The following is a 15,335-nucleotide window of genomic DNA, read 5'->3' as shown; positions in this document are numbered from 1 at the left end:
TCTTTAGTATTATTATTATTATTATTATGCATGCTAGTACTACTTAAATACTACTACTATTATTCAGATTATCATTGCTGTTTATTTTCATTGCTGTTCTACTGCTGTTTTTGTTTTCACCGTATGTTGTATGTTTTGCACAAAAAAAAAAAGAACAATGCATTGCAATGACAAAGCATCTGTGAATGTTTAACATTCACCGTCAGTCAGAGAGCGGTAAATGACTGTCACTATGTAAGTGCAGCATCTCTCACCTCCATTTCCACTGAAATTTGAAAAGAAACCTATATCTGAGAGGAGAAGACGAGAATAAAATATATAAGGGGAAAGAGGCGGCGGCAAAGAGAGGTTAGGACACGGAGACAAGGTACAACCTCTAATGATACAGCAGCATCTAATTACCCAGAGAGAGAGAGAGAGAGAGAGAGAGAGAGAGTCAGGGGCGGCATGAGATAAGAAGACTAGTCTGAGAGGATGAGAGGAAAGTGAAAAAAAATCTTAATTTAAATTACAAATGAATGCTGTCCTTTCTTCCAGCAACCTACACTACAAATGCCCTCAAATAGAACATCATTATGGAGTAACACAAAATACACAAACATATGCTTTGAGGTTCATAAATAGTACAATTAATTTGCAAAATGTCTAGGCTATAGTCAAAGTTTAAATGTAATATTAAATATTCATTATAATATAATAAACAGTATGTGTTCTCTCAGTTGAGAGATTAAAACCCTGAAATAACTTTGAGCAATAAATAAATAAATAAATAAAATAAAAAGCCAGAGATGTTGGCTTATTAGTATTATAAAAGTTATCGTCATATCTGTGTCCTCTTATGTCAGGTTCTTATTTCATGCAAAAATGAAATAATCTACTTTTTGAAACTACAACCGCCAGTAAGTAGCAGCAAGTGACTGTCTTAATGAGCGAGTTGAATCAACCGATTTGTTTAAAAAGCTGATTCATTTAACTTTGCAAATGACTGCACTTATAGCCTGATTGAATCATTTACTGGTCCGTGTAACCCTGAGGAACAAAACACTGTTGTTCGGAGACGCAGCGGTTCTGCTGTTTGCTCTATTTTCTTTCTGACGGAGCAAAACGGAATTTTGTGTCTGAAAGTTACTCAGTAAGTTGTTGTTTATTGTACATTTGCGATCGTGCAGATATTCGGGGGAAAAAAAACAGGACTCTTGTTTGTGTGATAGGCTAAGTCCTATATCATAGGCATAAATAGGCCTATGTTATAAAAACAGAAACTCATTAAATTGAGTTTAAATAAAAATTTTTTTTTTATTTAAAACCATTTTGGTGAAATTTTTTCCCCACTATGTGTAATGGCAGTAAGACGAAGGAGAGAGCTCAAAACTCATCAGATGATGGCATAATTTAGTGGAACATTAATATAGTAATATAGAATCATCCTCTGTAAAGAAATGAGATGTGAACAAGATCTTGTGTGCGCAGTGGAAATGCGGCTAATAATTTCTGAATTCTGACTGGCATATAACCAGGGCCGGCCAAGGATCTGTTGGTGCCCTAAGTGAGATTTTAGATTTTCGAGATTAGATTTTGTGCATACAGTGGAAAATGGCATACTTAAACTTAAATGATTTTAATTCATAATGCTATATTTTAGTCCTAGTCATGGTCTCTTTCAAAAGACATTTTGTGCACTTTTTGGTGAATTAAAAGCAAGCAGAAATGTAACTGAAATGAAAACAACATTACAGAACCTTACATTTATTTGAAAGAAAATAGAGTCAAATTAAATAAGCAGTTAACTCAAGCAAAATCGTTCCTCAGTGTCAGTGTTGCCAGTTAAGATGTTTTAAAAAGGCTATTTAAAAATACTGCATAAACATCAAGGGCAAATACACAGTGATTAACTTGTGATTTTTACCTCTATAGTGCTTTCTTTTTTTTGCTCCTCTTCTTTGTGTCGCTTCCTGCCTTGTGCCCCTTATTTTCTTTTTTCACTCATTGTTTAGAAATTATCCTTTCAGAGCACACAAATGGCAAAACTATGCGTGTGCCATGCATAGCTAATTAATCCAACATGACATGTTGTCAAATCTTATGATTTTTCGTTGATGTCAATTTTATTTTAATCAGTTCGATGATCGATCAGTACTAAAATTTTAATTGTCAGTATTTGCTTAATATATGGGTATAGGAGCGCACGATGGTCACAAGAGGGCGCTCTTCCGAGAAAAAAAACTTTCGTGCGGCGCCCCCCAGTCATGTCGCCTATGCCACGGGCCAGTGTAGTGCCGAAATTTGCACCCTGCCAAATTATGCACCCCCTAGTATTGGTAGGTTTAGGAGTAGGTGTGGGGGATGGGTTAGGATTAGCGGTGGGTTTGGGATTAGGCAATCAGGTAGCGACTTCAACGAGGGGGTGCATAATCTGGCAGGGGTGCAGAATTCAGCACAACACTGGCCCTGCATATAACGAATAAATCAAACAAACATAAACGGGCAAAGGCGGGGCCCCCTACAAGGAGGGGCCCATGGGCTGCAGCCCACTCAAACCCAATGGTAAATCCGGCCATCACTATACTATTACTATTTTTATGTAGCTTTTGAATCACTTTTTGATGTATTTTGTTCTATAAAAGTGTGCCAAGTCCGACTGTTTTTCATTTTTGTGCCGTTCTCCTCTAGAATCATTACCTAGTTTGAGCATTAAACAGCTACAGCTAGTTCTCTAATAGTCATTGGACTCAATAGTGATGCTGATGAGGTCAATGTACCATCATTTCTAGCCGAAACAGGAGGTGCAGACATGTGGGAACATACACACCTTGCTCCAGTTGGCTCTCTTCAACTGCACCTCAGGTTTGTAGTCTTTCTTAGGCTGGAGGCCGAAGGGCAGCTGAGGAACAGGAGGTGCCCATCCACCAAACCCACCCGGAGGGGGCGGAGGCATCCCAGGACCGCCCATCGGAGGAGGTGGAGGAGGCATACCGGCCATTCCGGGTGGAGGAGGTGGAGGTGGTGGCATACCAGGTGCTCCAGGTAAAGGAGGAGGAGGAGGCGGCATTCCAGGTGCGCCCGGTAAAGGCGGAGGAGGCGGGGGCAGTGGCATACTGGCTGCCCCAGGAAGAGGTGGAGGCGGAGGGGGCGCCGGCATACCAGGTGCTCCGGGTAAAGGTGGCGGAGGAGGGGGCAGAGGCAGACTAGGTGCTCCGGGCAGAGGAGGTAACGGCGGCGGTGGGGGCATGGCCGTTTGTCCCGGTGGAGGAGGAGGTGGGAGGCAAGCTCCACCAGGACGAGGCGGAGGCGGCACAGTGGAAGCTGATTGGCTGGGGGGCGGAGCCACAGGCACATGCACGGTGATGACCTTCGCTTTGGCTTCTTTGAGATCTTTTGAGAGCTTCTCAATCTGAGAAACAGAAGAAACACAGAGGTGTACAAACTTTGATTTCTTTTCACTGAGGACAATACTATGGACGTGTGTTTTTGCCATGGAATAAAAAAAATGTAAAATTAATTGCAATTTTTTAATCTCACAATTCTGACTTTTTTCAGAATTGTGAGAAATAAATTAACATTTGCAAAAAAAACTTGCAATATAAACTCGCAATCCTGGATTTTTTTTTTGTTGCAAAATATAAACTCAGAATTGCAAGATGAAAATTCTGACTCTCACAATTTCAAGTTTATATCACACTTCTGATATTTTTCTCAGAATTTGCAGTTTACATTTCACAATTATTTTTTTCTACCACAAAATAAAAAATGTAATTGCAACTTTTCATTAATTGTGACTTTTTTCCCCTCACAACTGCAAATTTATATCTTACAATTCTAACTTTTCTTCTCATAGTGAAACCATGGAAACAGGCTTCCATACAATTCAGCTCATAACCTTTTGCTTAAATCAATGTTCAATACTCAATATTAGCGATTTAGAAAATAATATAAAAGTCCATCATGTCTATATAAACAAACATCATAATTTTATTTTAATTAAAAAAAATTAAATATTCAATGGACAGATTAAAGATTTATTTAGAGACACAGATATAATAATAAAAAACATTACAATACAATATATTAAATATGAGTTGCAACTATTTTGATAATCTCTGGATTATTTATTCTATTAAATGATCGAAATGGATAAAGAATAAAGTCATTGGATAAAGTCATGCTATTTTTGTTGTGTTCTATTGAAATTTACATTACATATACAATTTTTATTCTGTAGTTTTTTTTTTAACTACTGTACAGTCTTGGATTCTTTGAGATAGATTGAGAAAAAAGGGAACACAGAGACACTCATGAACATTAAAAACACTTTGACAATAATATAAAAGTCAATCACCTCTGTAATGATTCTTACACTATAATTTAGTGTTAGGTTTTTTTTCAAATTAATATTTATTCAAGTTTGACGTGTAAATTAGGTTGTCGATAAAATTGTGACAATCAAGAACACCATAGCATGGAAGACATCGCTCACGTTTTCTGCATAAAATCTAGTTAACTGATGGAGGGAGAGAGACAGATAGACAGAAGAAGGTCAGGCCAGAGTTGGAAGCACATGAGGGAGTGTCTAAATTCATGTCTAATTAGCAGCATAATTTATTTACCCAGAACTTGGCAGAACTCATTAAAAATGACCAGCCTGCTAATATCACATCAGAGAAAGAGAGAGAATCTGAAGTAGTTCACGGGGTTCTAGCTGAAGTTTCTGATGCTTATTTATCTGTAGGTGGCGGGTTGGTTGAGCTCAGCAACTTCTCTCAGACTATATATGGATGGACAGATGGAGCTTCCAAACATCTGAACTTCTGCTGACGGCTGCGCTTCATCTCTTTCCACTGTAATTTGTCTGTGTGTGTTAGATAACCAACAAACATCATTTCTGTCCTTCCTGTTCTATTAATATCTCTCCTTCTCTCACATTTGTTTACTCTCTTCTCTGGTCATACTTCTCTCTAGTCTCACAGAAACACAATCTGGTTGACTTTGCAGTTTATTCTGGTCAAGAACTGCCCATTAAAGGGGTCATATGATGCAATTTCAAGATTTCCTTTCTCTCGTTTCGCGGAGTGCCTAAAACCCCCTTAGCTGTTATAAATTCACAAATTCGCTGTGTTTCGTTGTGAAAGCGAAACTACTTTGTTTGGCCTTCCAAAAGAGGACACGACTAGAAATCAGTGGTTAAGTTGTATTTACAACACTGTTCCAGAACAGTTAAACCCAAATATTCAGATGTGAGCAACGCATTTTACGGAGGACGAGGACTCTTTCCTGATCCTGTGAGAGTAGCCTACAATGCTGGTGCTCTGACAAATAATGTTGACTAAGTACGCTTTCATATTTAAAGGATTTGCCACTGATGATTCAAACGTTTTGAGTTTTGAGCAGTGTAGAGTAGCGCTTGTTGTTCGTTGTTTCACCGATCACAAATGCAGACATGGTTTTATGTTTACGCGGCGCGATGCAACGCAACGCGTAAAAAGACAGTATAAGTCATTATAATCAGTATTTATGTCCCCACTGGATGCTACAAATGCCTCGTTTGTAATGGGTTTTATTAGTTTTGTCTTGTCGCGCCAGGACACAGCATCACAATATGGTAAGGGGCGTAACGCTTGAGGTATTCGGCCAATCACAACGCACTGGATAGCTGGCCAATCAGAGCACACCTCACTTTTCAGACCGATGAGCTTTGTAAAAATGTACGCGTTTCAGAAAGGCGGGGCATAGAGGAGCAACAATAATGTACAGTATGTGGAAAATAATGAGTTTTTTTAACCTTAAACCGCATAAAGACATTTCATTACACCAAATACACAAAATAATGTTATTTTTTAGCAACGTCATATGACCCCTTTAATATATAGAGGAACAGAGACTGGGTGCGTTATTGTAAAATGTGTGCTGAATTTGTTTTTAGATTTATTGAAGCAGTCTGGTACTTTGAAATCCAACTTATTTTGCCACACTGCAGTTATTAGTCTTGTTTTTCACTACAAATGTCTAAATATTCTTTTATTAAGACACAAGACACATTTACTTAAGAAGAAAAATAACAAGATATTAACTAAAAGTCTCCTTTTTTCGACGAAAATAAAAACAAATTTTGGTATAGTTTTTATTATTTAAAGTACATTACATTTTTTTTTTCGTCAACGATATTGCATGTTGATACAGTCACAGTTATCGTTTATTGACCTTATTGTCATCTCGTCATCGTCTCGTCTTAGTCGAGACGATGCTAGTCAAATGAACATTTTTCATCTTCGTTTTCGTTAACGAAATTAACACTATGCTGCAGTAAATGTGGTGTCCCAATTATAAAATAAAAAATGCCAATCTGACACAAAATTCTGGAAATTACCATCACAAAATCTGTCATTTTGATAACAAAAATCACATATGCACACAAAAATGTGAAATCCTGATGGGACTGACTGGCAAATTTTTTTTTTTATAAATAAATACAAATGATGAACCCCTTTCATATACTGTGATGAAGTGTTTCCACAGTTATTTTTACACACTTAATATTACACAGTAATTACAGAAAAATGGTTAATGCTGTTGGGAAGTCAGAGAGATGCTACCGTGGATTTTTTTCTTTTGCTATTGAAGCAATTGGGAAAGCAAAAAATCTAATTGTACATTTAAATTATTTATAAAATATATGTAAAAAGTATTTGTTGTAGACTGTTTCTGCTTCTGAAAATCCCGGTAATGTGAAAAGAGTCCATTGTTTTTAAACAAATTTAAACGAACAGGAAGTCCTGCCCTAAACTCACGCCATTGGTTGAGCCAAAGTTATGTAGGGCAGAAATGACATCATTTCCTGTCGGTGTGATGTTACAGTCCTGTACCTTCTCTTTCAGTTGGCTGATCTCTGACTGCAGGCCCTGGTTCTCTTTCTCCTGGTCATTCTTCTCTTGCCCAAGGTTCTCTTTCTCAGTGCTCAGCTCCAGAACCTTCTGCTCGTAATCGGCCTCCAACTTCTTCAGCTCCACCTGCAACTCGTGACGGGCCGTCAACTCTGCGTCCAGCTACACAGAACAGAGCATCCATCATCAGAATCGCATCCATCTGAATTACAGAACACATTTCTGACAAATACAAGTTATTTAAGCGAAAACCTTTCGAATGGTTTGAGATCTCAAAAGTTTGGAGTCTGTATGTTTTTTATGCTTGTTGTCTTCTCCTCACCAAGACTACATTTATTTGATTAAATTTACAGCAAAAACAGTAATATTGTGAAATATTATTACAATTCAAAATAACAGTTCTCCGTGTAAATATATTGTAAAATGTCATTTATTCCTGTGATCAAAGCTGAATTTTCAGCATCATTACTCCAGTCTTATGTGTCACATGATCCTTCAGAAATAATTATAATATGCTGATATGCAGCTCAAAAAACATTTCTTATTATTATCAATGTTGAAAACTTAATATTGAGCAATTGAACATTGTTTTTTTAAGTGGATTAAAAATTCAGTTCTTTCTGAATAAAAGTATGAATTTATTTTTTAATGTTACTGACACCGAACTTTTGAACAGTAGTGCATACTATATACAGCATTTAAAAAATAAATAATATGCTAAAAACATTTCAAACCGCAATATGCTACACATCACATGATCTCATTACATTGCATGTATAATTCTCTGCTGTAATCCAGAAGGTCAAATAAAGCGCATCGCATGCAAAATCATAAGCAGGGCAGTGTTTTGTATACTGTGCACAGTGCATTCTGCTAAAACAGTATGAATCTTCATTTGACCGAAGTGATATATTGTGTTATCAATAAACTCTCAGGTGACCCATGCTTACACAGTGACCCTCAGTTTATCACTATCAAGTGGGTTTGTTGTTGTCAGCGCGGGCGACTCAGAGGACGGATTCAAGAACAAATCTGAGCCGAAATGGAGTCTCTGTGGATTTTAGTATTCACCTCACAAACTTCCACAAAATCTGTCCTTCTGCCTCACACAGACAGACGTTGACAATTTCCGGTGACATTGACGGCGGGTGTTTGCAAGCCAGACATGCAATTACGTGACACACACACACACACACTTTCTCCATGTGTTAGTAATGAGAGTCGTTTGCTGTCACTCTTCTGACGACACACTGCTATTACTCTGAATTAGAAAGGGAAGGAGTGGAAGAGAGAGAGGAAGAGTAAACACTCGCTTGACAAGCCCGATAGGACACACACTCACGCAAATGCAGAAGTAAAGCAAGAGAGTATTGCAGTGTTTAATTTATCTGAGCTGTGACAGAGAAAAACACACACACACAAGGGTAAATCTCAGGACACCTGTCAACAATGTGTCGTGGTCAAATTGCATCCCCAAAAACTTAAAAAAAGAAAATTATATTTTGCTTAAAGAAATCTGTTTATAAAAGATTCACTGATTTATTAGAGATTTAAACTGTATTTTCTATTTGCACTACCTTTCAGCTTATAAAAAGCATTGCAGTAATATATGCATAAAATGTATCTACATAATATTTACATAAATTGGTCATTTTAAATTGTAATACAGTAAGAAAACACTGCATTACAGTAATGAGAATTGAATAAGAATCATTATTGAATTGCAAACAATAAAATTAAAGTAGAACACCATGATGAATTATGGTAATGAGAATTTTAAGGTTAAATGTGTGTCATGAACATAAAAATCTCATGGTCATTAATGTCATGTGACAAAAAAAACATAACGTAACATTTATACATCATGGTAGAATTTGTTGCACTGCATTGCATTTAATTTTGGTGATAACTAAATTAGTAAAAAAAAGTAATTACATAAAATAAGCCATTTTTAATTGTAATACAGTAGGAAAACACTGTATTACAGTAATGAGAATCTAATTTGAATCATTAGTGAGAGTGACACACAAAAAAAAAAGTAAAACAACAGGATGCATCATGGTAATGAGAATTTGAGGGCTAATTTTGCTTAATTGTCATGAAAATAATGTCACAATGCAAAAAAAAAAACCTTAACTGTAATAATAATAGACTATTTTCTTCCTTTTTTTGGATTTGGGAGTGAAATATGACCCGGATATGTTTTTTTTTTTGTTTTGTTTTTTTTAGAAACCCACACAAGATGCACACACAACAGTACATGCATACAGATAAAGGCAGACAAACACACACACGCAGGGTAATTGTAGACTGTATTTGGTGAGTTTGGTGGGAAGATGTCAGGAAGAGACAGGAAATCTCCGTTCTGCTCATCTCACCTCTCAAATTACACATCTGTCAACTGACAGGCGCGCTGAGACGGCGGGGGGCATCTGGGAGCAGCGGCTGCATGTGTGTGTGTGTGTGTGTATGTGTTGCAGTAAATCTGCTGTTGTTGATCGATATTGGAGCCCCGTTCGATGCATTTCAGCAGACAATGATTTAGTTTAAATCTGTGTGTCATTCATCCAGACTCAAGAGCATGTTTATCTGTGTCAATACCTTCTTTTCCAGCTCTGTGGCCTTAGCTTCACTGATTTCCACTTTGGTCTTATCAACCATGTTATCTAGAAAGAAAGAGAGACAGGCAGCGAGTGAATAGACAGTTTTAGAGGTGTGTGTGTAAAGTGCCCTTTACTGCGACGAGTCTCTTTTCCTCCTGTGATTCGTGCTCTGATTACTGAACGAACTAATTAAAATCTGCTGCTCACTTCATCCCATCTCAAACTCATGCTAAAATAAGAAACCCGAAAGTGTCTTTGAAATCACCACACAAAGGGCAGCATACATTCATACATCTAAAGCTCCTGGAAAACTCTTCTGTGTCTGTTCTCAAACCCTAAAGTCTCTCTGAACTCCAGATCAATATCACTCGCATGTGTGGCGTCACAACCCAAAAAGAGTCTCAGGAAAGCGAACAAAGCTTAGTTTAACCAGTGAGTCAGACAGCGAGAGGGTCAGCGCTGACGTCAGCAGCCAATGAGAGAGGTTTCTAGTGAGATATGATAATGAGATCACAGGTGGCAGTGAGAATGGAAGTACAACAGGAAGTATGCAAGCAAAATGTGAAGTACAAAGGAGATTACACAAGGAAGTTCGCAAGGAAGGAAATTTGAAAGCATGTGCAGAAATATAGAGCAAAGTATGCATGGAAATTCATTTGGAATGAAGGAAGTATGACAGAAAGGATGGAAGTATGGAATGATGTTTGAAAGGAAGTACAAAAGGAAGTTTGGAAGGAAGTATGAAAGGAAGGATGGAAGTAAGGAAGGAAGTTCTGACGTATAGAGCAAAGTATGCATGGAAGTTCAAAGGGAAGTAAGGAAGTATGACAGGAAGAATGGAAGTATGGAATGATGTTTGAAAAGAAGTACAAAAGGAAGTTTGGAAGGAAGTATGAAAGGAAGGATGGAAGTAAGGAAGGAAGTTCTGAAGTATAGAGCAAAGTATGCATGGAAGTTCAAAGGGAAGTAAGGAAGTATGACAGGAAGAATGGAAGTATGGAATGATGTTTGAAAAGAAGTTCAGAAGGAAGTACAAAAGGAAGTTTGGAGGGAAGTTTATAAGTAAAGATGAAAGAAAACAGGGAAGTATGAAAGTACAGAGTTTGGAAGGAAGGAAATTTGAAAGGATGTTCAGAAGTACAGAGTTTGGAAGGAAAGATGGAAAGAAGTTTGAAAGAGTTAAAGAGGAGTACTGGAAATATGGAAGTAGCATGGAAGGAAGTTCAGAAGGAAAGATAAAAAGAAGTCCGGAAAGAAGTTCAGAAGTACAGAGGAAAGGATGTATGGAAGCACAGGGCTGTACAGAAGTATGACAGGTGGGATGAAAGTATGGAAGTCAGTACGGAAGAAAGTTTGGAAGGAAAGATGGGCGGTTTGAAAGGAAGATTGAAAGAGTTCATTAAAAGTAATGGAATTATGGAAGTAGAATGGAAGTAAGTTCAAAAGGAAAGAAGAAAATATGGACATTGGTATGGAACTAAGTTTGAAAGGAAGGATAGAAGAACAGATGGACGTTTGAAAGAGAGTTCAGAAATACAGAGCAAAGTATGCATGAAAGTTCAAAAGGAAGTATGACAGAAAAGATGGGAATATGAAAGTTAATGTGGAAGGAAGTATAGAAAGAAAATTTGCAAGGAAGTTCAAAAGGAAATGTGAAAGGAAGAAGGAAGTTTATAAATATTGAAGTATTATGGAAGGAAGAATGTTAGTTTTCAATTACCGGTATATATTTATAGTTATATTAAATTATATATTTAATTATACAATTATATTTATTCAATTAAAAAGTAAGAACATGGTTAAAATATGGCTATTAGTATTCTACAGAAAACTGAAAAATATGCATCGTATTAAGCTCATGTTATATGTAGTTTATGTTAAAACTGTGCAATCCAAATGGATGGACATTTTTGCGATTCAAATACACAAATTTTAGGCCTAAATATTTTTTGAGTGAACCTGGAGAAACTTTAGGCCAAACATCAGACCCACACAGCTAATGTGAGCCAAACCAGAAGCCGTCTCAGACAAACACGACATGCTAATGACAAAATGAGCTTATTTTGACTAAATCCTAAAGAGCTTGTTTGTGAGCACTCTCAATGTCACGCTGGATTATTCTGGATGGGATTTGAGATGTTCTGATGTTTTGTGGGAGTTTCTGAACGCTGCCACCCAGTGGCTAAATGTGGCATTAGAGTGTCTTGTGTTTGTCTCTTACCAATCAGATGGTCCACCTCCAGGTCAAACTTCCTGCATTTGAAGTCTGGATCACAGCCGTTCCTGTGCAGAACTATCTGAGCCGTACACTCATCAATGAGTTTATAGTACTGAGGCCTGAGAGACAGACAGAGACAGAGAGACGTCAATCTGTGTTCAACTAGCATCAGTAAGGAGATTCTGAAGCACAGAAAGAAGCCAAACAGAGATATTGAGTGGCGAGTTCATAAAATTAAATATGAGACTTTCATCACACTGACTGGCACAGGGTCACACACACCAGCCGTCCATGATGACCTCCAGTGACCTTTCAAAATGAGACACTATAGACAATCGTATCCATCAAAACTGGATTATGATGCCCAGAAATGCAGCTCACTAGTTTTGAAACACAGCCCACATGGGATTGTGTATAAGTGTGTAGTGAGATGTCATTTTAATGCATGTGCACTCAAAGAATATAAGATTTAAGTATGTGAATACAAATTTTCCATCCTTTTAAATTATAGTTTTTAATACAAACAAATAAACTTAATGTGAAGCATATTTGTCTGTCTTACATGAAACAGGTAAGAAAAAAGTAAGATTTCTACACTCAAAAAGAAATCAAGGCAGTTATTATTAGCTATCTGCATCTATATTATTTAAATGATCACATTTTCAAAATGCATTTATTCAAATTGCTTAGAATCAGCTCAAATCTTTGTGAAAACGTATTCAGTTAAAAGACTTATTATAGATAAAGTAAAACATAAAAAAAAAACTTTTATTACTTGAAATAAAATGTTAACTGAAATCAAATTGAAAACGTATTTTATGTCAGTAAATTTCCGAGGCAACATTTATCATTTTCATTTAGTTTAACTTATATAAACTATATAGACATACATAAAAACAACAAAAACTACTACAAATGACAAAAACACTCAACAAAATGACTACAAATTAAAATGAAACCAGAAAATATGAAGAAAAAAAAAGCTGTGGAACAAACAATATTTAATTTGTTAAAATATATGTGACCGAAACAAATCGGTTTTATTGACAAATACATAAACCTGGTTATTGTGTTTAAAACACATTCAGTTTATTAGTGCTGTTACAGAAATCTGCCCTGTTTATTTGTGACTGTCAAATCTGAATCACATTAAGTTTATTAGCTAATTTATGTTATATCCAAATGGATGGACATTCAAATGCATAAATCCTACATTTAGGTCTAAATATTTTGAGTATGTGTGTGAAAGAGGTTTTAAAAAGCCGACACCTGTGTGTTTACGTCTGATATTTGAGAGGTTTTCCAGACAGTCCATTTGTGAGAAATCTGCCATCTTGACCTGGTGTGAAACAAACTCGATACGTTCTTCATTTTCGACCAAGCTGTTTCTTTTTCCCTTTATTTGCCCTCTTTTCTCGCCCTCCCTCTCCATCAAACTCCCGGTTTCTTCGGTGGAGCGAGAGAGACCCCTAGTGTCCTTGTGAAAGTGCAGCCGCTCGTTTGAGTTTAACCAGGGGCTTTTGGAGAAATCAGAATAATCCTAATTAATTCTCTGTCGTCAGTGATTAAAGTGATGAAATGAGAGTTTGTTTGTGGGCAGATGGGCCGCTCTGGGATTTGAGCTGCAGTTATATTTGGAGGATAATTATATGGAGGCGTCGTCATTTTCTGCCGTGCGTCAGCACATTAATCGCTAAAGAGAAACTCGCATGAAACGATTCTGCTGATGGCAGCAGAGAACAACCTGCAAACCGCTCCATCTCGCACTTCTGTTGCTCAGCTCCTTTCTCAAAACTCTCAGCTCTTGGCTCATTTCCCTACTTACGTGACGCTCATAACATTTATTTCACTTCTCTGCTCATATTCTGCAATTAAATGGTTAGTTCGGCTAAAATTTCACCATTATTTAATCATTCAATGTTCTCCATAAGGTCTCATACTCTAAAAAAGGACCTAAAAGTACAATAAAAGAATCATGCTCTATATTTCATGTCTTCAAGTCATACAACAGTTGCTATTCATTGATAACCAAATCTCACTCATTCTGCCACATTCAAACTCGGCACAAATAGTCAAGCTTGTGAATAACTTATATTTGGGTATGTTTCTCACTCAAAACTATCATAAGCCCTGGATTACAGTCAAACAGGCGTTTGTTATTCTGCTTCATGAAAGTTTGAAAGTTTTTTTGACAAGCTTAGACAAGTTTAGAATATAACCAAGTACTAAATATACTATATACTGTATACTATATATATATACACACACACACACACACTCACACAGGTCAAAAGTTAGGGATCAGAACTATTCTTAATGCTTTTTACAGGAGTTTCTTATTCTCATCAAGGCTGCATTTATTTGCTTTTTCAGGATTCTTTGATGAATAAAAAGTTAAAAAGAAGAGCATTTATTTAAATTATAAATATTTTCTAACAATATACACTACCGTTCAAAAGTTTCTTTTTTTTTTTGAAAGAAATTAAAACTTTTATTCAGCAAGGATGTGTTAAATTGTTAAGAAGTGATTTATATTGTTAGAAAAGATTTATATTTTGAATAAATGCTGTTCTTTTTAACTTTTTATTCATCAAAGAATCCTGAAAAAAGTATCACAGTTTCCAAAAAAAAAAAATAATTTGGCAGCGCAACTGTTGCCAACATTGATAAATCTAATAATAAATCAGCATATTAGAATGATTTCTTAAGGATCATGTGACACTTTATACTGGAGTAATGGCTGTTGGAAATTCTGCTTTGCATCACAGAAATAAATTATATTTTAAAGGATATTAAAATAGAAACCATTATTTTATATTGTAATAACATTTTGCAAGATTACTATTTTTTTCTGTATTTTTGATCAAATAAATGCAGCCTTGATGAGCATAAGAGACTTCTTTAAAAAACATTACAAGTCTTACTGATCCCAAAATTTTGACCGATAGTGTATACATATATGATTTTGTTTTTTAAATTACAATTAAAAACAGTTTTAATTTATGATACAATGACTCACTCATTACTGGGCGAATCAGCAGTTTTGAATGAATCTCTTGAATGAATGATTCAATAAATTCATTTTTAACAGTCAATTGTCGCCACCTACTGGCCTAACGATGTAATGATACAATATGTTACAATTTATTACTACCATAGACAGCAGTTTACATCATAACTATATACTTTTATCCCAGTACTTCTGTGATCATTTGAATTTTTGTAACAGAAATAATGACACTGTGTAGTTGAAAAGACTGAAGCCTATAAAGTGACATGATTTGAATGTTCCAGCATGATTGTATGCGTCAAAGGTTTATTAGACATAGCTGAATTGTTGTCATTTAGGAATGAGATTGCATAGGTGTTTAAATCAAGATCACAGTCTTTTAACAATTATTCGTGCAGCTCTACTTTTAAAAATGCTAACTATTTTACTCATGAATTACTACACTTGCAGTGTAGTGACATCAACATATAGTGAAGTACTGTTTGAAACATTTATTGGTTCATACCGCATATTCCACATACTTAAAAAAAATAGTATACAGTATATACTGTGCAGTACACTAGCATTCTATTCCAAACATTACACAAACACACACACACACACACACACACACACACACACACACGCTC

General features: G+C 36.2%; 1 protein-coding gene across 1 annotated transcript in view; it reads right to left on the bottom strand.

The window, feature by feature from the left end:
- diaph1 (diaphanous related formin 1) overlaps nt 1–15,335 on the bottom strand; it is a 108,990-nt gene that overhangs the window by 78,089 nt on the left and 15,566 nt on the right. The window contains exons 12-15 of the mRNA XM_016443225.1: nt 11,700–11,815; nt 9,477–9,541; nt 6,858–7,037; nt 2,810–3,391 (exon numbers count right to left, since the gene is read on the bottom strand). Of these exons, the coding sequence (XP_016298711.1) occupies nt 2,810–3,391; nt 6,858–7,037; nt 9,477–9,541; nt 11,700–11,815 (943 nt within the window). The remainder of the gene's footprint in view (nt 1–2,809; nt 3,392–6,857; nt 7,038–9,476; nt 9,542–11,699; nt 11,816–15,335) is intronic.

Source organism: Sinocyclocheilus anshuiensis, unplaced genomic scaffold, assembly GCF_001515605.1.
Source record: "Sinocyclocheilus anshuiensis isolate Anshui unplaced genomic scaffold, SAMN03320099.WGS_v1.1 scaffold1008, whole genome shotgun sequence".
NCBI lineage: Eukaryota > Metazoa > Chordata > Actinopteri > Cypriniformes > Cyprinidae > Sinocyclocheilus > Sinocyclocheilus anshuiensis.
Note: the sequence above shows the minus strand (reverse complement) of the source record. Positions and strands in the feature narration are given on the sequence as shown.